At 31.6% G+C, this 26907-nt stretch overlaps 2 protein-coding genes across 3 annotated transcripts; one reads left to right on the top strand and one right to left on the bottom strand.

Moving 5' to 3' along the window:
• Window positions 1-504: 504 nt before the first annotated feature.
• On the bottom strand, window positions 505-24950 carry LOC111630735 (cytosolic Fe-S cluster assembly factor nubp1-like). Of its 2 annotated transcripts, none has more exons than XM_023374890.1 (11): window positions 24871-24950; window positions 19168-19272; window positions 16772-16905; window positions 12567-12635; window positions 10755-10787; window positions 10584-10674; window positions 8618-8772; window positions 8434-8544; window positions 8224-8326; window positions 6185-6268; window positions 505-1382 (listed from the first exon to the last, which is right to left on the bottom strand). In XM_023374890.1, exons 1-11 carry the CDS (start codon window positions 24947-24949, stop codon window positions 1336-1338), a joined length of 1011 nt encoding a protein of 336 aa, XP_023230658.1. In that variant the 5' UTR covers window position 24950; the 3' UTR covers window positions 505-1335. The 2 variants fall into 2 exon arrangements, with proteins under 2 accessions (XP_023230658.1, XP_023230665.1); XM_023374897.1 differs by lacking the exon at window positions 24871-24950 and adding an exon at window positions 19554-19603 and having other exon boundaries at window positions 506-1382.
• Window positions 19796-23347, top strand: LOC111630750 (mediator of RNA polymerase II transcription subunit 9-like). The gene is made up of 2 exons (XM_023374902.1): window positions 19796-19877; window positions 21174-23347. The coding sequence occupies exons 1-2, from the start codon at window positions 19819-19821 to the stop codon at window positions 21418-21420; spliced, it is 306 nt and encodes a 101-aa protein (XP_023230670.1). The 5' UTR covers window positions 19796-19818; the 3' UTR covers window positions 21421-23347.
• Window positions 24951-26907: the final 1957 nt, after the last annotated feature.

Here is a 26907-nt window from a genome sequence, read left to right as displayed (position 1 = left end):
CTATTTAAACATTGCTGAAGATGCTGTAACATGTACTGTCTATCAACAAGCATTCTACGCACTGTGTGTCTAGTAAAAAATAAAACTTTTGTTCTATTACATTGTAAATGTTTTATTGTTACATCATGTTACTGCTTAAGTACAGTACAAACACATAGCAATACATCAAAATAAAAACAGGTCCTCTTTGAACATATGTTGAAGGAAATCTTGTTAACTTTTCTACAGTGATGAAATATTGTTAATGATAATAATCTGCTCTTAAAATTAGAAAAATTAAAAAAATCAGTTGAGTGTAATCAAGCTTAATATTTGAAAAAAATTATTTAAAATTTTTTACANACATGATTTTTATTTCTTTATTTAATCAAAAATTACATTTAGACAAACTCATATATACAGTATATTGATGAAAACTTAAGAAATTTATAAATGTCCCATAAAAATAATTAAGGCAAGAAAAAAACCTATAAAAATTAAAATTAATTAAATAAAAATTGAGAATTTCTTAGTACTGTAAATTAATACAGCTTCAAACTTATATCGAGATATAAACATTTTTAATATACAAGACCTAAGGTCTAACCTTATTGTAAAGTAGATACTTAGATATAGTGACTGTTATGCCATCTCTATGTAAGTATTTACTCTTCAATAACACTGGAGCCTCCTTTGCTTGAAGAGGAATCCAAGAGGGCCATTTAGTGAGATTATCACTTGAATGTTACTTCTGCACATCTGCTAATGTAGTGAATGCAAGTGTATTTCATAAATTCAATACGAGTCTCTATTATTATGCTTTTTAAGAAACCCATCTGTCTGTATGTCAACTTATTTGGTTGACAGTGGCTGTGGATGAGGCCCAGGCTAGATGTATCTGTGGACTACCATACAAAAAATTCTACCTGGTAAGAAATCTGCGTAAATCGTTCCGGTCCCCTAATGAGAAACCAAATATCTTAGCAGAAGTCTTTACAGAAATCAAATACACAAATATTTTAGAGACTGGCTCTGGTATGATTGCAACATGAACTTTTGCTCTTTATATTTTCCATTCCTTTTAATCCAAAACAAGTTCACTTAGCTTTATTTTCAGTGACCTTATTTCAGGATAAATTGATCCAGATAGCATGATCTTTTGATAAATATATAGAAAATAACAATAATAACGCCTTTATTTTCTTTAACTTTTACAAAATTTTAATTAAAAGTATTTCGATTTGAGTACTTTATTGTATTTTGTAAAAAGTTTCAATCTGAGATAATTTTACCATCACAGATTTAACATTTTGTGCTCTTAGTTTAAATAAGAATTTTAAACTAAAGTGACTTCAATCATGTGGTATCCATATTTTGATCAGCTTCAATTTGTTGGAGAATTTCTGTTAAGCAAAAAAAAAAATATATATCTTATTATCTAGATATGATGATAATTTTATTTAATATAAAGGTGGCTCCACAAATTCGGTACTTGGCAAATGTCAAGCAAACATTTGGCCAATACCAAGTAGTGTAGATTACTATTCCGTATTTGCCGTTTCCCACTCCTTGTTGGTATATTATGCCGAATCAAAGGGGACAAATCTTGCACAGACATTTATAATTCTGTCAACAAACCGATGCTCAGCAAATAATCATGTGTATTATATGTATGTGCTCACAACGTGAAAACACTTCGACAAATGGTAATTATTCGGCAATCAAATGTGTGGAGCCTCCTTAAACTTACAATATACTCCTGCTTTACATTGGTTTAACATGTAATAAAATCATCTTAATGAAAATAATAATTCTATTAGAAAAAATCATATTTTTAGTGAAGAAAATAATTTAATTCTACAGAATGATTTGAACTTTCAAGATCTTTGAATGTATTATTTTGTTCACATCATGATATTTTCATAATAAAATGGGATTTCTGAAACAGATCAACAGTGTAAAGCAGGAGTCTATTGTAATATCATAGCATTATCCAAGTATTTACTTAAAATAAAACTCTTGCTAACTTTTTACAAGCAAATTTATAGAAATCCATAATTAAAATTCTATTTAATTTATAATAATAATATCTAAATTGTACAGATGAATAATTTAACTTCATTCATAGTTGAAACCTTTTTTTAATCCAGCAAAGTAATAATACACACATGCCCAAAACTTAAGGATGGACGACATTTGTACTGTACATGAATAGAGAAATCTGTAGATAAATTCAGACAAATATGGCAAGAACTGTATTATTTGACATCTAATAAGTTTTAGACGTGTAATTTTGGTCAGCTTTGGTACATTGCCAAATATGACAATACTAGCCAAAACTACGGAAAGCTTGTTTTAAAGATCATTAAAATTACTTGTAAATTAGAATAGTTGGAATAATGTAAAATTTGTGAAGTCCATCCTCTGAATTTTTACATTACATTTTATTTAATTATGCATTTGTTGTTCTATTGCATGATTTTTGTTTTTCAAATCTAGATACAGTAGAAACTCAATTTAATGTTTTTCAAGAAAATGGTGAAAAATAGATTAAAACATGGAATATATAAAACTTGAATAGTCTTAAAAAACATGCCAGAAAGATATACATTATAGAAATATATATACATATGTATGTGCATTCAGAATAGATACAGTTAAACAAAACATATGTTAACATATAAATACTTCCATGAATAAACCTTTATTTCAGACAGAGTGGCCAATTTATTATGACTATCTCAGTACATTGTTGGGCCACCTTTTGCTTCCAATACTGCTGGAATTTTCTTTGGCATGGACTCTACAAAATGTTGGTAAGTGGTGGGAAAAATCTGTCACCATATCTGATAAATTGCATTTTCCAGTATACTAAGAATGGATGTTCTGGATCCAGCTGCCTGATGTCCCTTTTGACGTCATCCCACAAATGCTCAATTGGATTGAGATCTGATGATTGTGGAGAACAATTAAGCAAGGTGAAGTCTTCATCATGCTCTTCAAACTATCTTTGGACAATATGAGCTTTATGGCATGGAGCATTGTCCTGCTGGAAGTATACAGTCGACCCCCGTATAAGATCATTGATTATTTTGTTTTATATGAATTCCATGTTGTACAAGTCACTTAAATTTTACAAATACGTGAGCCGTTCACAGCCCGGTACACGTATTTGTAAAATCTAAGTGACTCGTACAACATGGAATTCATATAAAACGGAATAATCAATGATCTTATACGGGGGTCGACTTGTAGTATCCATCTCCAGTGGGGCAGGTTATTAACATAACTGGATGTACTTGGTCAGTAACATTTAAATGTCTTTGATCATTCAGATGTTGTTCCACTCAAAGCAAAGGGCCCAAACAATGCCAGGAAAAATCCTCCAAACCATAACATTGCCTCACCAGCTTGAAGTGTTATGGCAATGCATGTGGGATCCGTGCTTTCATGCTATTTTCTCCATATTTGCACTCTGCCATCTGTGTGGTGCAATTGAAAACATGATTCATCAGACCATGTTACCCTTTTCTAGTCATTTATCATTCAATCTCTGTAATTATGAGCAAATTGGAGTTGTTTGATCTTGTTAACTTCAGACAACAAAGGCTTTTGAACAGGCCTTAGGCATCCATACTAAGATGATGTAATGTACAGCAAACAGTTCCTTCTGGTCATAGCCTACAAGAAAGAGTCAATGCCGAGATCATTTTTAATTGTATTTGTCTGTTATTTTTAGAAGATTTTTTCTTCAAGTCGCCAGCTCTTTTGTGATTCCTGGACTGGAATGAAAAGATAAATAAAGACAAAAGGACTGAAACTTAGTTTGTATAGTCATAATTTTCAATTTTGAAATAAGTCAAAATAATCCTGGTCTTTTATGTATAATTAAGCAAATAGTTCATTCAGAGGCCATCAGAGATGTTTCCTGACTAAAGTCAGCTGTAATCTGAAGTACTGTTGCTCTTCTGTTCGACTGGACAAGTCTGGCAACTCCAACTCTCCTTTCAGCTCAAGCAACTAGCAGCCAAGGACGACCACATGCCTTACATTGAAATCTGCTTGTTTGGTAGTCCCTTCTTTGTACACGTGAACAACAGCTGCTCTCAAACACTTCACAAGCAATGCAATTTTGCTGATATTTGCTCCACTGTTTCTAATACCCACAATCATTCCACATTCAAAGTCTGTTAAATCACATCTTTCACCCATACCTTTAAGCATAATTCCCTACAACTGTCTGTACAATCATCCAGCAAGTCCTTTTTATACTATTTCATCCTCTTGTGACAACAGAGTGATAACAATGTGATATCACTTTACTCTGCTTGCTATGCCAATCTGTGAGGCTAGTAGGTTGCCAATGCGAGGTTTGCCGATTGGGGAGAAAGTGTCATGACAGTCGAGCGGTCAGCACTGTCGTGTGGGAGTGGAAAAACTTACTGAGACAGGTCTTCCATTGCAAACTATTTATTAAATATAAAAATTTCGCTTACAACTACTGTTTTCTTCGGCGTAAAGCCTATCCACAGAGTGAATCAGTTCGTAAATAAAGTTCAATCTTTTCTACGATCTTCTCTTCTTTTGGCAAAGATGATGAGGAAAACGTAGGCTCCGGGCGCACAGCACAACTTGAAGGGGTGATTCTCGCAGTAGATTACCCTTGACGAAACTTGCTGGGACAAGATGGCGAAAACTTCTTTCGGGACGACAACCAAGTTCCCGTTATTGAACCGCAGGAAAAATCCAGAAGCGGAGCACACCGAACTTAGAACCAAGAACGTCACATCCTATTTTTGCGCGATTTTTATAAGTTTTTCTGAGTCCTAGATCGAACATTCCGATAGGTCGATGTCGATCTGCCCCCGTTCTCTAATTGGTCTCCCCTCCTCATTACGAATTGTAACGGGATCGGAGCCCAGATCGCGGGGTGAGTCCCCCCGACTGACAATTTGATTCCTATCGAAGACGTTCGATCTAAGTACTCAAATTCATCTATTGTTTCTTTCTGAGAAATTCGTTTTTTCTCAGAAATTTCTACAGATATGACTTTATATGGACATTAAATATTCGTTCTGCGTTTGAGGGTTTCTTTTTACAATATAAAATAATGATTATAATTATAAAAATTTTTTCTTACGAAATTAAAATATTTTTCGTGCACGAATTTCGACCCACTTCTGGAGCCTCACACCAAGGCTCCAAAAGTATAAAATATCATGTCTTCTCACTATCACAAGATGACAAAACAATCTTGATAACTCATTGAACTTTAATAACTCATGCAAACAATAAATACAGTTTCTTATTTTTTTGTTTGAAAAACATTATTTGAGATAAAATTCATCTAAAGATCAAGTTTTTGATGTGTAAAGTTCCTGAAAATATGCTAAATCAAAAGATACTAAATGCACATCAACATTGCAGTTTATGAAAATTAGAAAGAAGCAATGAGTAAATACATTAAATCTAGTTTCTACTATACCATACATAACTTACACTATGGAGATTTTTCAGCTTAACTCTTCCTATATTTCTCAGTGAATCTGAAGGAGTTATATATAAAGGTGGGTTGGCAGATGTGCAATAAGTTTTCTGATGTAATAATCTGAAATCTATTTCTATTCTAGAAATTTGGAGCCTGATATCATTTTTGTATAGAGAGCTGATAAGATACACATAAGGCTCATTGGTAAACCTTAACACTGAATTTTTGCAAACTTTTTGCAACAATTCAGTGTAAGGTTCAGCAATGAGCTACCTGTGTATGTAGTTTATGAAGAAATATATGGCCTGATATAATGCCTTTCCCTTAGCCCATAGATACTATGGATTGTCCACTAATATAATCTAATTATAGGACTTGAAGATGGCCATTCAAGATAGTTGATAACTTTTATTTATTACAATTTTACTAAATTAAAATGATAATAGGTCATGACGTTAAAAAAAGTAAATTAAACTACACCCTCTATCATGTTGGTCTTCTAATTTTTATTAAAAGCATCATAAAAATATCTCAGCACACTTAAAACATATATTATTCTAAAAGATGCATTATTTACCAAATTAAATAAATATATAAAGCAAGAATGAAGAATTTTCATTCTTGAAATTCATCTTACAAACAAAATGCAGGATAATATAGTTCAATGTACAAATTTCTACAAAAAATAAATACATAATATTGTTAAATAATACTTACTTTTTGAAATATCTCTATAAGCATGGCTTACAAGAGAATCTGGAAATTCTCTAGTTAATAATTTACCTTTATCGCAGCTCTTACCTATTTGATAGAAAATCAATACATTAAGAGTTTAGTAGCAACTATTTTATTTTTTGAAAAACAAAATAAAATGTCAGAATTACCAAAGAGTAAAGAATATAAGAATATAATATGTGCAGGCCTCATATAATATAATATAAAAGTTGCAGTAGAGTGATAAAAGCAAGAATATAATATAAAAATCTGGTCCCATGGTAAGATTATTATATGAATTGAATCAAAGAACTAAATTAGTCAAAATTAACAGAAGCAAGGTCTAAATGCATAGTTAAATCAATATTCTTTTTTATTAGTTATCACCATTTTCAGATGATATATTACGGCAACTAAATTAATGAAAGAATAATGAAAGATTGTTCTTATGTATGCAAAGGATGACACAAAACAACATTCAGTTGCTTATATTTTTATTTCTAATCATCCTGACAGGTCACCAAATGAGCATAAAACTGTAAAATATTGACTTGTTTCAAATATTTAATGTAATTTAATGCCTAATTTTTCTCATCCTGTAGAATATAAAGACGGTAATTGACAAACTTCAAGTAGAAGTATTTATGTAAAGATAAATATTTTTCAAATTAATTAAATGTATGACTAAAGCAGATATTTGAAAGTATAGTATAGTATAGCCCTTATTCAGTTTGAAAATATTAATTAAAATATCCTAAAATTAGAAACTCTTAAATTTTAATTTGTAAACTTCATACATGCCCAAGTCTGGGCAGAACTATTAATCATCCCTTTATCACTGTTTATCCAGTTTTCCACTTACATATTATCATTCTCCCAGTCATATAGCACATTATAAACAATATCCACACTTACAGTATCATAAAAATACAGTGCTTTAAGTACTTTATTTTGTTTAATATGACTGTATAATTTTTAAATTAAGCTGTATCACAGCTATGTACATATGTATGTAAAAAAAAAAAGTGTATTATTTAGGATTTGGCAAAGGTTTCAAGCAACCACAGGGCTTAAAAACCTATCTTGTGCAGATAGAGGGGAATACTGTATAATTATAATTAAGTAATGCTATCTTAAAACTGAAGAAACTAGTTCCTATTTATTATCATGGAGCATTTTAGATTAAATTAGCTTCAAAATACAATTTACTATGAACTAATGCTTCAGTTTGGAAGTAATACACTGTATTTTGATGGCAAAATTCAGATTTTAAAAGTATTAAGCCAAGAAAATAGTTTGAAGACAAATCTAGAAATCTGATTAAGTCATTATTTATAAAATACTGTATTTACAGTTGTAAATATAGGTAAAAATAAGATTGATATATCATTCTTTTATAATATCAGTTAAGTATGTGTTGTTAATATACTTTATTATAAAAGAATGATATGTACACAGGGGTCTTAAAAAAAAAAAAAAAAATTGCTATAATTTAAAATTGTTGTAATTACATCATTAATTATTACGCAAGAAGTATGCATTTTACACCAATAATTCTGTCAGAGTTTCATCTCATGTCTGCATTCACACATCTTGTTATTGACTATCTGTAGGATGTGCTGAAAACAAAAATGGCAAATCTGCAACAGAGAAGGCATTTTGTGTTCTACAGTTAAAAAATTGAAATCAATCATTATTGTGCAATACAAATGTTTCTCTTACATGCGGGATCACTTTGAAATTGTATGTGAAACTCAAAAATCATGTTGTCATTTTTATTTATGGCACTTCCTACAGGTAGGAGACAAAAAGACATTTGTATGTAGATAGAATATGTCCAGGTTTTGTCTACCATTGATCAATATACACCACATACTTCTTGATAATACTTAACATAATTACAATAATTTAAAATTATAGCATTCTTTTCAGAAGATGCTGTAAATCTTATCTTTGCATTTATTATATAAAGTATATTTCTACTAAATCATCAATTATTATATTTTGCTATCACTGAAACTTAATTAAAATAATTATATTACCTATTATTGGATCCAATTTTATTTTTCCTAAAAATAAAACTTTCATTTCCTCGGCCATTTTCTCGGCACCACCTGTCGTCGGTGGAAATATCTGTGATTCAACCTTATAAATAAATCAAAAAATAATTAAGTAATTAAACTAATTATAACAAAATTAATTTTAATTAATAATTTTTTGAAATATGTTCATATATATAAAAATTCACTCACTTTACATTTTGGACAAATAAATCCACTCATATTTTCAATGACTCCAAGAATTGGAAGTTTAACTTTCTGACAAAATGTGATCTGTTTCCTAACATCAAGAAGAGAAACTTCCTGAAAAAATCAAATTTATTATCAAAATTTTCCCACGGAAACCAAAGTTATAATATTTAAAAATATTACAAACTTGTGGTGTAGTTACTAGTACAACTCCAGCAACATTACAATTTTTAAGGTATTGGACAATAGATAAATGTTCATCTGATGTCCCCGGTGGTGTATCAACTACCATATAATCTAATTCTCCCCAATCCACGTCACGTAAAAATTGTTTAATTAAACCTTTGAAAGAAGAAATTTTAAAATTTAAATGATTTTTAAAAATATTAATATTAATAATCAAAATAATTTTATAATATTATACTATATATTATATTGTGTTTCTGTATTGCTTCTATAATTAATAGTAATTATAGGTATTCTGTATCTGTGTGTTTCTAAATAAATTATAGAATGTAATCAGACAGACCAATTTTATAACTATTCTTGTCATTCTTTCACAAACATACAAAATTGAAATATTTACATATGGAGAGGGTTGGAACTTTAATAGTGGGTTTGTACTTAAACAGACATCTGAAGGAGAACAGCAAAATACCAGTTAAGTAGTACACCTGACTTACCTGTAATAGAAATGGTTTTGCCCTTTACAGTATAATACCTTTGCCTAATAATAATGATGCAAAAGAGCAGACAATGTTGCAAAGCAAATTATGTTGTTAAATTGGAGTAATGTCATCAGCTGAAAATTGAAACTGCAAATCAGCTGAAAACTGTAACCCAAGAAAGTGTCATCAGGAACCTGTACAGGCTTGTGACAACATAGTGTGGTTAAAAGGTGGGCAAAAACATTTCAAAAGGGATTAGAATGTTTGTGATCAATGTTGGCCTGACCAATCTCCAGTTATGGAAGACCAAGTGTATGTGCAGTGGCCACATTAGTGGAGAATAGTCAGTGATGAACAGTTCATAATCTTGCACAGGAGGTCAATCTGGCCCACAACTGTCCTCCACATTCTGAAAACACAATTGCAAATGTAGAAAATTGTATCTTGCTGGATATTGCATTGTCTCATTGACATCTAGAAATGACAATGTCATAATGCTACTCCTGTCCTTTTGAAACAATTCTGCTGAGAAAGAAAAGCCTTTTTAAGAGGCATTATTACTCTTAATGAAACATGGGCTCACTCATACTAGCCCCAACTGAAACATCAGAGTAATGCACGGTAAACTTTGTGGCTCTACTTGACAGACAAAAGTGCAACAGAACCCCAATAATGTAAAGGTAATCATTGTTATATATGACTGCAATGGTGTTATCCTAACACAAGCAGTACATAAAGCACAATCTGCACTAGTTCTTGGATCATAGTCTGCAAGCAGTCTACAGAAGAAGTGATATCACTTTCTGAACAATTCACACATCATTTTGCATGACAATGCTGATCGTTAACATCTGTAGCCATATGATAATGATGCTCAATATCATATGGCTATAGATGTGAATGATCTTTTCTTTCAGTGGGGCTAGGAGGTGCTTTATCATACCCTAATCATGTGACTTTAATTTGTTCCCAAAGATGAAGAAATCTCTTGAGACAAATAGTTCAAGCTGTTCTATACACCATCAATCACTCAATTCAGACCATCAACATCAGGGTCTGCTGACAGCATCATTCGACTTCCACATTGATGGTAATGGGTAGTTGACAATGCCCATGACTCTCTAAGTGAGAGAAAGTCAGGACCAGATTTCTCTCCATTCTTTGCCACAAAAAGGATTCTCTTCTGCAGCAACCAGAGTATGTACCTAACCTGTGACTAAACTTGAAATATTTGTTCACACTGATTTCCATCAACTTTCTCATATACAAGAGGGTTCTGGTCAGATTAATAGAAGTTGAAGAGGGAATATGCCATTCCACAAGTGTCACAGCGCAGTAAGATGTGTCACGGTGGCAGCAAATGATGTGCTTAAAATTTAACATAAATCATATTTTGAATAATGTAACTGCACATGATACAATCCTAAACAGAAGAAAATATGTAAACACAGAAAATAAAAATAACATCAACAAAATTTATTATACCATTCTTTTTTGGACCTCTCCAAATTACAGCCTCATCTGGACTCTCGAGCAAAAAGCCAACAGACATAACACTTAAATTTTCTTCAACAAACTAAATACAAAATTTTTAAAAATTATAACAAAGAATAAAAAATTGATTTATGTATATTAAATATGGAATATTGATCATACCACAGGTGACCAACCAGATCCACTTTGATGTACCTGAAAATTTCAGAAGAAAAATCTTAACTCTTAAATTGTTAATATAAATATATTTTCTAAAGTATTTAATATTTAGTTATAATTTATATTAAATGAAACATTAGTAATTAAAGATGAACTATTCAGATGTCATTAATAATAATAATAATAATAACAGCTGGTTAGATCCGGGATGCCTCTTTGGGGAAACAGAAGGATTCATGATTGCCATACAGGATCAGGTCATAAATACTAAAAACTACAGAAAACACATACTCAAAGATACAACAATCACAAATGACACATGCAAAAAATGTCACATCATGCCAGAAACTATACAACACATTACTTCTGGGTGCAAGCTCTTGGCACAGACATATTTACACAGGCATAATCAAGGAGCAAATATAATACACCAAGAGCTTGCAAAGAAACACAAATTATTATACATCCACGAACCATACTACAAATACATTCCACAGACAGTATTGGAAAACAACACGCACAAAATGTACTATGACAGAACAACATGCACAAAATGTACTATGACCATAATTACAGATAAAACAATTTACCACAACAGACCAGACATCACACTCATTGACAAACATATTAAAATCACTTACATTATAGACATAACCATTCCAAACACTCACAATATACAAAACACATTCACTGAAAAAATTAGCAAGTACACAGAACATGCCCAGGAAATAAGGCATCTGTGGAGAATGGATAGGGTGCTTATTGTACCTGTCGTTCTCTCCTCTACAGGTGTCATACCATACACACTACACAAAAGCCTGGGAACATTACAATTGAATAGAAACACATATATTATACTACAGAAGGCCACTATATTGAATACATGTCATATTGTTAGGAAATTCCTGAATACAGACACACACTGACATACTTTTTAAATTTCTGTTTTGTTTCGGTTACTATGCCTTGACTCTAGGTCCAGCATAGTACAGCAACTGATGTCAACTGAGTATAACTCACAAAACCCAACGTAATAATAATAATAATATATTTATTGTGCTTTTAGTATTCTCTCCCATATAAGTAAGATATCTTATAATTTTTGAATATATGTTTTATATGTTTAAATTGTTATAATTTATTTGAAATTTCCAACATTTTCACAAACAACATGAAATTATAAAAGAGATAAAAATGTCACAAGATATATGATGCAATGTTTGAATTGTAAGTTTTTCTATACTTCAATAGTATTTTCCAGAATAAGAGTGAAGCCAATGTGCTGGATCTTGAATGACATGCTGTAGCTATGTAATTAAAATTTTTCAAAACATAATAAGGTAAAGTTTTTCTGAAAATTCAAACATCGGTAGAGTAATGCACATTCAAGATCCAGCACATCAATTCCAATATTGTTCTATGAAATACTATAGACAATGGTAGTTCAATTGTAATCAGATTATAGATTTATACTTTTTCTGTAATAAAGAATACAAATACGAAACAGCAATAATAAGAAGAATAAGAATACAAATTTAACAATTCATTTAAGTTATAATGGTTTTAATGTGATATTCCAGTATGTCCTGAAACTTTGACATAAAGTTTGAATAAAATACATGAAAAGATAGAATGATCCTGTTACCTTAAATAGAAAGAACTTATTTTTCATAGGGACATAAGAGCACATTTTAGAAGTTCAAATGATGCAGAAATGATTTTGAATCACTATATAAAGTATTTAGTATCTCTATTTCATTTAGAGCACACAACAGTTAAAACTATATTTAGAAAGATAGCAATTTCTTCAAATACCTGTTCACCTTCCACACCTACAATAGTTGGCATAGATGGACCACAGATATCAATATCAAGAATCCCAACCTGTAAATAAATATCAACATTAATAATTATTATGTAAACAAAACATCATCATCATAAAAATTAATTTAATTCTCATGATCTGTGCTATATTGATATCATTATGATTTCATTTTATAATTTTAAATTGTTTACATACCTCAAAGTCTGTTACTGGTGTGATGAAACTCAAATAACAACGAAAAAATGAGAAAATAGTTTTCCACAAACGTTTTCTAAACATAAACAGTTCTTCAAGTGAAGGCAAATTTCCGATAGAATGCAATTAAATAAGAACACGATTTGAAATTCAAATATGTGTTTCTTGATGACATTCCACTGGGCATGCACACTAGCTGGTAGCAATTGATGAGATTTATAGGTATTTGTCCATTAGTGCTTGCCATGCTATGGACAGAGTTAATTCCTATTTAATAAAGTAAAAATTACATTACAGATACTAAACATATCTTCATTGTTCACCATGTCCAATCACCAGGAACAACTATTTTTCACAGCACAGATGACCTTTCTTTGTAGGCTACTACTCTGTACAAATATGTAAAACAGTCTAAAATGTCCACAGATGATAATCCCAACACAATTAAAAATATAACATTTCTTTTTTAAATTGTGATTTTTGCCAGCCCTTTTTTACAGAGTTAATTCCTCTTTGTGATTGATACAAGTGTTGTTGAGGCTAGATCTGTAGATATAAATGGCCTCCAACCACCTTAGATGTTCTGTGTGTGGCGAGGTGAGGATGACTCTCACCTGGTTAAAATCCGGCTCTATGTCTGGATCATTGGTGTAAACAGCAAGAGCAGTGGTGGTCCACGCATGCTGATGTCAGCAATGTGCTTTTTCATTCTAACCCCCCAGGGGCGCTTCGTAGAGCTGATGTATGGCTTGATCCTGGAAATTGATCAAGCACACTCTATGGAGGTCCATTTCCTTGACATTAACATTAGAATTGAACGGTCGGCAATCCATACCGAGGTGTACTGTAAACTGGGATCGGAATCCATACACATACCTGTGGGTCTTGTGACACAAATCAGTATAAAATTGCAGCCTATAACATCTTAATTAGGAGAGCGCACACTCACTCGTCCACTCAACAAGCTCTCCATGCCAAACTGAAACATACTCATCGCTTAGCCACTGACCATGGTATCCCAAGTTCACTCGTAAATTAATCTACAGATTTCACCACTCCCAAGATGCACTCCAAGTCCACTCCCATGATGAAGACCAATCTGATGATGAAGAAAGGATCCCAGTCACTTACAACCCATATCTCAAATCACTATATACCAAGATAGCTAAGAAGCGCCACATTCACATCGCATACAGAAGACGTCCAACCATATTTGACATCCTTTGTAAGAGAAAGGACGTTCCCAACCAGGACAGACTCCCTGGAGTGTACAGCATCCCAATTAAGGATCACAGATGCGATAGATAACTCATCTACATCAGCTCTATGAAGCGCTCCTTGGGGGGTTAGAATGAAAAAGCACATCACTGACTTATAGCTCGCAGGGACCACCACTGCTCTTGCTGTTTACACCAATGAGCCAGACATAGAGCCGGATTTTAACCAGGCGAGAGTCATCCTCACCTCACCACACACAGAACATCTAAGGTGGTTGGAGGCCATTTATATCTACAGATTTAGCCTCAACAACACTTGTATCAATCACAAAGAAGAATTAACTCTGTCCATAGCATGGCAAGCACTAATGGACAAAAACCTATAGATCTCGTCAATTGCTACCAGCTAGAGTGCGCATGCCCAGTGGGATGCCATCAAGAAACATGTATTCGAATTTCAAATCGTGTTCTTATTTAATTGCATTCTATCGGAAATTCACCTTCACCTGAAGAAGAACTGTTTATGGTTTGAAAACATTTGTGGAAAATTGTTTTTTTTCGTTTTTATTTGGGTTTCACACTGGTAACAGCTTTTGAGATATGTAAATAACTTCACTCCAGTGTTGGTTAGTGTTGATTAGTTTTAAATTGATTTTAATTTTGTTTTTTCCTTTTTTAATAATTGCTTTTGTCCTGTGGGTTTTAAAAGACCATTTGTAATCTATGACAGAAGTTTGACCATCTCTCACCATCTAGTTGGGCAACCAGATGGTGAGAGCACGGCATATCCAGATCAAACCCCCTACAAAAATTTTTGAGATTCTGACTGATACTAGCAACAAACAATAAAGGAAATTACAAATACTTAAGGCAGGTCTGACTGCAGAACAAAACATATTTCATAAACAAACAGTTGAATCAAATGCCATTGTTAATGCCAGCATGTGAATATCACATATTATTGGGAAAAAATGAAACTGTTTTCAGATGGTGATCACTGCAGCTGAAAAGATTGTTCCAGAAGAAGTTAAAAGTTTCAGTCAAATCTGCCTGTCACATCAAACTGTAGTGCAAATTAATAACATTTCAAATGAAATTTGTTCAACACTGAACACAGTTTCTAAGAAGTTTGTGTATTTCTCATTGGCTTTAGATGAAACAAGATATTAAGGATACAGATCAACTTGCCACTTTTATTAAAGGTGTGGCTAGTAAAATGAATGTGACCAATGAATTTCTCGATGTTGAGTTTGAAAGGCACAAATACTGGAAAAAATATATAAAAAGCTGTCATAAAATGCTTGCATGACCATGGACTGAAATTAACAAACCTAATTGGGATCACCACAGATGGTGCAGCTTCAATAATTGGCAAAACTATTGCTGTTAAATTAATTCTTGAGCATAGAGAAGCCATGTAAAAAAGTTCAAAATCTTTGGAGCTTTCATTTGTCATTGTTTTTTTTTTTTGTATCTGAAAATTAATGTGTGCAAGTATTTAATATGAACCATGTGATGTCAGTTGTTAAAAGAGTTAATGCAATAAAAAATAATTCTTTGAAGTATCATCAGTTTCAAGATTATCTTCAAGAACTGGAATCCAAGTAAAGCAATTTGCTTTTCTTTATGTGAAAATTTGATGATTAAGTCATGGGAAATGCTTAGAAAGATTTTGGAATTTGAGGAAAGAAATTTGAATTTCTATGAATGAAAATGACCAGAATGTTCCTGAATTATATGATGGACAATGGCTTTTGGATTTATGTTTCCTTACCGATATCACAATGAAATTAAATGAACTTAACAAGTAGCTTCAAAGTGAAAAATTGATCACAGACTGTTATCAAAACATAAAAGCATTCATAGCAAAATTCAAACTTTATAAAGTCAGTTAAAATCAAAAAATACAGTACTAGACAATGGCCCCCACTACAGGATATAACAAAATTTAGCCAACTAACAATGCTTGCACTTGCAGAGTGCAGCATGTCTGGATTTTACTTCATAGTCAATTCCAACAATGTGGAAAGACCTGATTGAAACACTTGGGAATTTAAACATTAAAGAAATTAAATAGATGGAATCAATACAAGTCATAAATAATTAAATTATTACATTCAATTATTATTGAATGTTTTAATACAGCATTCCTGTTACTACTAAGACATTGCCCAATTTTGTCATATTGTGATAGAACTATGGTGAAGCCAAAAAGAAAGAAGCGATCCATGCACCTATTAGGCATAGAAGAGGCAAGCAACCTTTGTACCTGACGAACATGGACATGTGAACTTTGCACTTCCCGCCACAAAAGAGGCTTTCCTTGTATCTGCTGGCCACAGGAGAGACAATCCTTGCTACTGCCGACATGGTGAGGCAATCCAAGAACAAAACAATTAATGGCAATTGCCTTCTTCTCTTTTGTTCATTTTTTACACCTATTTTCTGTTAGGGGCATGCAATACTGTTTTTATTTTTGACTCCTAGGCATAAAATTGTTAGGCATACTTGGTAACATCAGAGAGCACAGACATTGTTGCTTTAATACCTCTGTATATCAAAATAAATTCAGACTGTTATTTTTTACATTTAAATGGACCTTCATTACATTTTTTGACTCCTCATTGCAATTAAGAAAAAATGGCAAAGTTTAATCAAAATCAAACAGATTTTGAGAACAAATACAATTTTATAAGCCACATAAAAGAGGCTTTACTAACACTCTGCCTCAATTATTTTCAAATGTTAATTTTTGAATTAATATACAGTATTTATATATTTACATTTTTTGTTTCGTCTTCAGCTAATAAAGATGCAAGTATTGCTGCAGTAGTACTTTTTCCAACACCACCTTTTCCAGACATAACTAATATAATGTGTTTGACAGCACTAAGATGCTTTGTAATGAGTTCAATATCTGAAAGAAGAACAATTTTGTTATAAAGTATACTGTAAATAATACTTGAAATTTTTCTTGGTCTATTTCTACATATCTGTATGTAAAGATATAATTCAATAAATCTATTTAAACTATATACCAAATTATCAATATGATTAAAACTGCCATACATACAACATTTTATCAAATTATTTTTATAATATTAATTTTTAATAATTTTTTAATTATAACTCCCTTTACGGACCTTTTCCAAACCCATAGTGGGTATGGAAAAGATCTTCTTAGGGCCTTTTTTCTACATCCATTGTGGGTTTGACCAGACCACAAAGGAGTCAGCTGGATGCCGAGGGATGGACCAACTACCCACGAAAAATTATTGAATTTGCCCTCCTGAATTTGATTCCAGATCCCCCAGAATCAATTGCTTTGTCCATTCAGCCATCATTTATCTAGATCTAGAAAAATATAGTTACTAGTATTTAAATTATAGTATATTAGTTCAAATAATTATGTTTAAAAAATATATAGGAAATAAAACTAACGCATAACATATTTATGTAACAAAAATTTAGTAAAATATGATAAAATGTAACTGTTTAAAATGCATATAAGAAGTAGAATGTAAAATGTGTCATATGTTTTTTCCTGCTAAACACACTAACTTTCACATTAAAGTTTTTTATTAGTAATTTGGTATCAACATTTAAAAACATATAAACAAATTATAATCAAAATAATATAAACAAATTATAATATGAGAATAAAAATATAATAAACTATTGTTGGCATATCTAAAATATCAATATTAAATATCAAAGTGTCAAAGTATTAAATATTTCCAATTATTTAATCATCCTAAAAAGTATAACACGTTCTATTTGAATTTATCATTAGTTGGTTATAAATGCTTACGTGAACCTCCCGGATATACTTTTAGAAACTGATGTAGCCAGTTAATTTCTGTTTCTTAATACACAACATTTACTAAATCCTTGGCAATTTTCAAATATTTCAAATGATATAGCTGCACACTGATATATTTATTAATTAAATTCAAATTGTTTAAATTTTTATCCATTAAAATTTTAACAATCCACGAAAAACCTTTATTTTTACGAGTGTTATGTCACTATTAAATTCCACAAGTACTTTCGACCTCCACCGAGGTCTGCTTCAGGTGGTGACTGGCTGTGTTTCGACCTGACCGTCGTGATGATGTTGCCAACGATGTAAATAAATAACTGTGCGCGTCGGGTTTCACCCCTCCGACCGACACTGTTCGAATTCCTCGAACAAGTACTTTTTCATAAAGCTTCAAGTTCAAAAAACAAGTTCATAAAGCTATCAGGGGGGGCAACTGCACCAACTACAAGGATGGGGAAATGCTTGCACAGGCATGGAAGTACTTGTTCGAGGAATTCGAACAGTGTCGGTCGGAGGGGTGAAACCCGACGTGCACAGTTATTTATTTACATCGTTGGCAACATCGTCATGACGGTTGGGTCGAAACACAGCCAGTCACCACCTGAAGCAGACCTCGGTGGAGGTCGAAAGTACTTGTGGAATTTAATAGTGACATAACACTCGTAAAAATAAAGGTTTTTCGTGGATTGTTATTATTCAACGCAGTGTTTAGTGGTTGGAAGTCGTTTATCTTATTAAAATTTTAATTAAAAGTCTATTTATGCGTGTCATAAGTATAAAGTATTTTATATTAAAATAAATAACTTTTTCTTAATGTTCTTGGTAAGACATGAACTCTGAATGAAGGGTTTGCCACCCCAAAATTGGTTACCTCCCATAAGAGAAAAAAATGTCAAAGGAATCATACCTGTACATGTAACCCTTAATGAGATATTTGCCCGAAAAGATCGGTATTTACCAAGTGCCAGTACTACTGCCTATTCTCCATGCTCCATATCAGTCAAGGAAGCAATAGCAAGCCTTGACCAACACACCACACATATTCATGTGCTTTGATGTGAGCGATAGCAATAGCGAGCAACTCGTGTCCACATGGGGGCAAGCCCCACACCCCATAAAACTATATAACATATAACATCAAGTACTCCATGAACAGTCAAGTGGGCTAAATATTTAAACGGGAGTGTCTTAGTGAAGCGATATGACTCCCGATTGCTTGTAACCTGGTCGATTTTGAGGAGTCATATTTTGCCAAGGATCAGGCGTAGAGAAATGGTTTCTTTGACATTTTTGCTTGTATGGGTATGGGTCCCAACTGTCTCATTCAGAGGTGTAATTGCACCACATTCTTCGTACCAGGATCTGGTCCTTGTAACTTCCCCGAAGCGCAGATTTTCTGATTTGGGCATCCTTGACATCCAGACGCTTTTCCGGCTTCTTCACTTGACACTCCTGGGCATGCTAAAAATATTTATCTTAATTATTTTAGATTAAAAAAATAAACAAACCTCTATAATTCTACTATTTTATTTTCCGTAAATTTAACATTAATTACTTTTACTTAATATTCGTACTTATTCATGATGAAACAACTACGTTACGTTCATTTAATAATTAATAACGTTAAAAAAACAAACTTTTGAGAATTATAAAATAATGAATACGTTTTACTGTTTACATTTAAACCATTTTAATTAATTATAATTTATAGAACTATCTAAGATTTACGTAAACGTGCGTACATTCAGGAGCATCAGAAGGTTTCTCTTCCATGTTTGTGTGCAACACGTGTTTATCACATGACTATTTATTTATTTAAAGATTAAATTCACTTATAAGAAAAAAAAATAATAAATAGTTAATTATTATTATTATTATGAAATAAATAAAATTTCACGTTTAGAACATAAAATATATATTTATTTATTTTTAAAAAATTATATTTTTAAATGTTAAACTGAGCTGGCAACACTTAAGAAGCTTGCATGTGTTCAAAGGAAGGAGAAGATGAGTCAAGAGGAATTTAATGTTGATTTTTTACCTCTGATCTATGATATTATAAGAAGGTATATTATTATTATTAAATGTAATCTATTTAAACAGCAAAATGAAATTAATAAATATGCTTTTAGTGTTGAGTGAGAGATAAAATATAGCTTTTAGAATTGATTTTCATGTTGATCCTTTGTCCATTGATTGATAAATTGATCTTTATTTATTGATAACTATCACTTTTATTTAATTTTTAAAGCAGAAACTGAGTGAAGATAAATTTGATCAGTAAGAGAAACTAGAAAAAGTTACTGTCAAGCAAGAAAAAAAACAAAAAAGTGCTTCCCAACAGTTGTTTTTCCCTTATTTTACATGCTATTCTGTCTTTAAAAAAGTGTTTCCTAGCTATTATGTTTCATGCATATTTCCATGCTTTCATATTATCAAAAGAGATATAAGTTCACAATGTTTTCAAAGTAATTAAATAGTAAACTGTTAAAGTATATTTATCAATCATCTACTCAATAAGAATGAACTGATCACCATGGTTACTCTGCTGAATTGATCAATTCACCTTTAACAGTGTGTGACATTTTGAACAATGTTATCTATTTGATTTGGGTAACAGGCTGTCTTCAGGCTTTAAACGTTGCCTCGTTCAGCAGCCTCAACAGTTGTAACTGAGCAAATTGGTAGCTGTTACGTAGCAACCTTGATCTGCTGAACAATAAGTGACATTGCATTGGAACAAAAAGCCTCATTGGTTAGTTTCAGATAGCGTAAATGAAAGATGCTACCAAATTTGACGTCAAAACACTAAACATGTTCCAAAAGAGTGCTACTATAGAGGGCATTCAGCAGAAAAATACTCAATCACTCCAGAACTGTTGAGTCTGCTGAACACAGCCATTGGCATTCTTTAAACTTCTCCTGTTCGTTAATTTGGCATTTGATCAATTGCTGAAATTATTTTTAACATTTTAAATTCATAATTGAAATAATTTATTATGTCAAAAAGTGATTTTAAGCAAATTATTAAACTTTGTAAATTTAGAATTGTTTTTTATTGAAAATATAGGAATATGTTCATCAAATACCAATCTTGGGTAATTTCTGTAAAATTCAAAACTATTTTGCAGAAAATTAATGAATGTGTGAAGTTAATTATCTTAGATTTTATAATATTTAACTAATTTAAAACATTTTTAACTCAAAAAAATTTGTATTTTAGTGTTTCTAAAGAAAATTACTCTGTTATGATTTTCTCTTCAGAATTCTTCATTAGTTGGAATTTTAAAGTTTATGTATAATTTAGTTTGAGTTGCTTAGAAAATTTTTACATTAATTATTTAAAATTATTTTCATTCTAGCATTGAACGTGATACACATGAATCCATTCAGAAACCTAGAGAGAATTTTGACAGTGGGCAAAAAATACAAGAATTGAAAAATAAACTGCAGCAGTGTCGAGAACATATACAAAAATTACCGGGTATCGATTATACAAAAGAAGAACAGTTACGTCGTCTGGATGCTTTACACAAACAACTTATTATGAAACGAGAATTACTTGCAAAGTATAAGAATATGTGTAATTTTGATATTCCGAAGATATGATCATCATAAGATATAATTTATAAATCAAAACTTTGCTATTAAAGGAAGTATATAATGGAAATTGTCAGAAAATGTATCCTTCTAAAGTTATTTCCTAGATTCAATAAGATAAAGCATTTAACACCTATAAATATTTTGTGTTATTCTTATAAAAATATAAATACATCTAACTTAAACAGATTTAACGTAAATATTATGAGGTGTGCTGTCTTTAATACTGATAGAAATGTAAAATTTCGTATATTTGATAGCAAATACTTTGATTTTCTTCATCAAAATGATTTGTATAAAGATACAACAGTTCGTAATATAAATCCAGTACGATCTGATACCGAATTATTAAATACAATTAGTTTAGAAAATATAATAAAATTAAGTGATGATGAATTAAAGAAAACTCTGATTGAACTTATATATAAAAGAGAGAATAAAAATAAAATTTTACCATATTTTGATGAAGAGTGTGTTTCACGTGTGGTAAAATGGAAAGTTGCTACCTCTCTATATTTTCTTGACATCTGGATATTAATTGATGAACAGTTTACCCTCGGTGGCAAGTTTTTTAATGTCTTGAAAAATTTGTGGTGTATGCAAATACATTTTTGTACGAAAGAAAATTTAGTACAAATGATTTATTATTTAGGAAGATCAAAGACTCTTCCTCCCACATTATTAATTAAACGACTTGAAAGTGCTCTGATTAAGAATTCTGCAAGTATTAGTTTTGAAGAATGGGGAATTATATGCACTGCATTTTTCAAGATGAAAATAAAGATAAAATCAGAACAGTTGCTGCATAAAATTGTCAGTTTTATAAAAAACAATATTTGGATTATGGATCGGTTTGATTTAATTTCAATGCTAAAGGTAATCCGTCAGAGTTGTTACTATGATGAAGATTTCTTCAATTTGCTTAAAGATTATGTTAAAAAAGAGTGTTGGAATTTTACTCTTGCAGAATGTGTACATATTCTTGCAGCATTTGCAAATGTCAGATGGTATGACAATGAAACTTTTAAGTATTTAGAAGCCCATGTTATGAAGTATTTAAAAGAGGATTCAACCGATATAAGATTGAAAGATATAAGTAAATTTTTGTGGGCTGTATCACATGTTGGTCATACGTGCCAGTCTGATAATTTTTTCTTCATTATAATCAAAACGATTAATAAGTTTAACAAAATTACTTATAAAAATTACCATCAGTTGATTGATTGTGTTCATTCTTTGATTATACTTAATTATTATGACAATAATATTATTAGTAAAGTGCTAAGTAATTTAGTAACCAATGATAGGGATAAGCCAATGTATCAATTACGCTTTATAGATTATTCAATCAAAATAGAAAAACCTCAACTAGAATATATTCGGCTTCCAGAAAATTATGATAAAGTCTTCAACCTGCCATTAAAAACTATATATAAAGATATTAATGAACGGTATGGTTATGAAGATTTATTGCAAATTCTTCAAAGTTATTGTAATGGGACGAAACCATTTCAAAGTTTGTTTATCTTGCCGCACATACTTCTATCGAGCATCTGTCTAGAAGTCAAAATTGTTGATAATTACATTAGATTGCTTGAATGTAAAATACCCATTAAAGAAAATCTGATAGCAAAAAATAATAAGGAAAATGATAGAAGTGAAACTCGGATACGTATATGTTTTGAATTATTAGACGAATCAGTCACTCTGAGGTCTAGAAATGATGTAATCGGCTTGATGAAGACCAAAATACGTCAATTAAACAAATTGGATTATAGAGTTATAACTGTCACACCAGAAGCAATTGTAAGAATGAAATCCATGTCTAAAGATGATTTAAAATCTTATTTAGACTGCATAATTTTGGAAGTGTCAAAAGATTCATTACTTCATGTAACTTGAAATTATTTTCATAAATAAATTACAATTTTATATTAATCTTAGGTTTTAAAAGTTTATAATTTTGAAATTATATATATTCTGAATTATTGTAAACAAAATGAATTTAACTAAATGTGCATTTTTTTTTAGGAGAAACAAGCTCACATATATGCAAATGACTCATATATGGTCCAAAAGTCAGTTAACTGAGATTTATAAGATTATCTTAATAGTATAATAGTTAAAAACGATTTTAAAACAGCATATTGTTAGTCTTAAAAATCTCTCTGTTAACTGATTTTTAGTCACTTTATATAACCACTAATTTATTATATATATATATATAAATTAGTGGTTATTAGCTTATTAATACTTTATCAAAGCATGTTGCCAAAATATATCATCAATATTTTTTTTATTTATTTTTTGCTTTCATTTGCATAACAAACTGCACTTGTTACATTTGATCCTACAAATAGTGAAAAATAATTCAATGAATGTGTGTACTTAACTATTTCCAAAATAAGTTAACAATTTCATGAATTATTTTTGATTGTTAACTCCCTAGTTGGATATAATTATTTGATAAAGAGCTAAAAATATTAAATAAGCAATGAAACTTATATCAAATTATTAATTATAATACATATTGGTATATATGTGTTTTTTTCATTCTTCTCTGTTTCTTTTTAACTATACCCCTCATTGGAAAACATAATTAAATTCCATAATGGATTGTAGTTAGGTGGTGATGAATTGGATCTGACTTAACTGAGCAGATCATGAAAATTTCCCAAAGTTATTGATTCCAATGAGTCTCCCAGAGCAGTAGGCTGATGACTTAACCACCAGTCATCTGACCATCTAATTAGCACATCATGAATTGTCACTCAATTCGTCAGATATCATTTTAACATATCATATTTTTTATCAATTCTAAGACACGAGTTTAAAATCAAATTTTACATTTTTTATGGAGAAAGAAGTTTTCTAAATAAATAATGTTATTGTTTTGTTAAGTAACAACAAAATAGAAAAACAATACAAATTCTATTAAACAGCTCTATATGTTGGCTTACGAGATTTTCACAATGCCAAACTGATGATGGAAGCACTTTTCATCTCCCCATTCCAATTTGACACACTTAAATTTCATGCAACACAAAATCAGTAATTATGAAAACAATATGCATGCATAAAGAATAGTTAGCCACTAACTAAATCAAGGCACATAGTAATTTGTCTTTATTCTTATTTGGCAGCATGGGTAGAAGGTGATGGGTGCATTGGAGTAGGAAGGGGTAACTGACAATAGTGCTGAGTGTTAAGGTCAAGCCATATTACAGCCACCTTTCTTGGCTTAGGGTCTTCCAAAAGTTGCTCCTCTGTATCTCCAATTAATTTACAGAAATTATTGGTATCTTTCTTCTAACTGGAACAAAACTACAAACTGGACAGGACATCTGGCAAGCCTTCTTTATTTATGCATATGTAATAACACATTTGAATGCTGAAGCATAATGTCATCTTTGAGGAATTTTAAATATTAAAAAGGAGTTTAAATTAAACACACTTTACCAGCAAAGTTAATTTCAACTAATATGACCATGGAACAGTATAGTTGAAAACATATTGTTCTGTAACACATACAATACATAATTCACTTATGACAGATTCTGATTGTTGTTTTGGTTTATGAATGTAAGACTCCATCAATTCTAAGATTTACCTCTATTTTGGACAAACAAAAATAGGTAAAATGCACCTTAGATTTGAGCCACCAGTTGCTCAAATGTGTGGAGTTTTTTAGTTCATCTGTCTTAATGTCTGGATAAGGACCAGTTTTCCGTATTGGGAGGCACTCCCCCTTGGCAGATTGCCCATTGCATTGTATTGCACCATCTATCCATCAATCTATTCCACCTTAGATTTGAGGAAATAGATTAATATTTAATGTCATACGAGAAGAATAAAAGTAGTGTGACACTATAGAGAAATTGCATTCAGACTCAATTTTAATACATTTTCAGTACATTCTATATTTCATCAAAAATTTTTGCCAATGTTTTAAATTTCTTACATGAAACTTTTGCCACTAGGGTTTGATAATAGAGAAACTTGAATTTCTGTATCTTAATATTTAGGATGAGTAGTCCTGTAAACATCTTTCTGATTATGGTAAAATTGTATTCAATGAATAATGAATATAAAAGTTTCAAATTGTTTTAGATTCTAATTTATTAAAACGTCAGACTTAATTTTAAAATTATTCCATTTTACATGGTTATATTTTGTGTAAAACAAAACAACTAAAGGGGTCCTTTGACCTACTGCTCTGAGTAGTACCTGGCCACTCAAAAAACCTCTGTCCATGTGGAGTTTTCTGGGTTTTCTCCATGCAAATAACTTCTAAATCGATACCTGTTTTTCTATAGAAAATCCTCTCAGAAAGTCACCACCTCTTGGCAAATAGCCCAAATATTGCATTGCCATATTCCATCAAACCATTGTTGGCTTAGCTGAAGGTTTGATGGAATATGGTAGCAGTGGTGGCTTCCAAGAATTTGTAGTAGTGGGGCTGCAAATATATATACAGTATATATAATTATTATCTTATGTATTACAATTATATAATTTACTTATGGTAAATAAATTAATAAAAATTTAAATTTAAGAATGACAATAATAAAACAGGAACTTTTATTTTATACCAGGGGCTGCAGCTCTGAAGCCCTTATGGACAAAGTACCACTGGTGATGTCTATTATATATATATATATATAAAGCTGTCTTGATGTCTGCATAATGTAAAGAGAGAAAATCAAAAATAAATATAGTATAATTTCATTAAGATAACGGCCCACCATTGGCCAAGCAGTCTTCGTACCCTGAACACAGAGTTCGGTCGTCGGTTTGCGTTTCGCTCGGACGGGCTGGCCATGTGGAATTTTCTGGGTTTTCTCCACGTCTGTAACGCCTAAATAGGGGCCAGTTTCCCTTAAAAGACCTCCCGGAAGGTATCCCCCTTAGGCAGATTGCCCAAGTGTTGTGTTGTCATAACAAACAAACATTAAGATAATTTGCGGGCTATTTGTATTTTAAAGTCAGTGAAAGAGTGTTGGTTATACCATGTGGAGGTTTACATGCTGATTTTAAGTTATACTTCTGAACAACGAGCTCTTCAAAGAACTTTTCCTTTGTCTAAAATCACTAGGATAGGGTGACCACATTTTTCTACCCAAGAAATCCGGGGTGACATATCAATCGTCACTTTTTAGGGTACACAGTAGCAGCCTACGCATATAAGTACCGTCAAATAATACCCATTATACTTGGCGGCCGGATGGCTGAGCGGCCAAGGTGGCAGCCTACCGCTCTGGGGGACCTGGGCTCGAATCCGAATGGGTCGAAAAATCCCCAGGAATTTTTCGGGGGTGGTCCGTTCGGATATGTCGGGCCCCGCCCCTCACCACCCGGCAGCCCCATTGTGGGCCTGGCCGAACCCATAATGGGTTTGCAAAAAGAGGCCCTCTTAGTGCCCACAGGGTGGAAAGAGTTAAAAAAAGTACCCATTATACTACATAATATATAGTACCTGTGGCTCTGAAGGACTTG

Source organism: Centruroides sculpturatus, unplaced genomic scaffold, assembly GCF_000671375.1.
Source record: "Centruroides sculpturatus isolate CEXI.00-Female unplaced genomic scaffold, Cexi_2.0 scaffold20, whole genome shotgun sequence".
NCBI classification, from domain to species: Eukaryota; Metazoa; Arthropoda; class Arachnida; order Scorpiones; family Buthidae; genus Centruroides; species Centruroides sculpturatus.
Note: the sequence above shows the minus strand (reverse complement) of the source record. Positions and strands in the feature narration are given on the sequence as shown.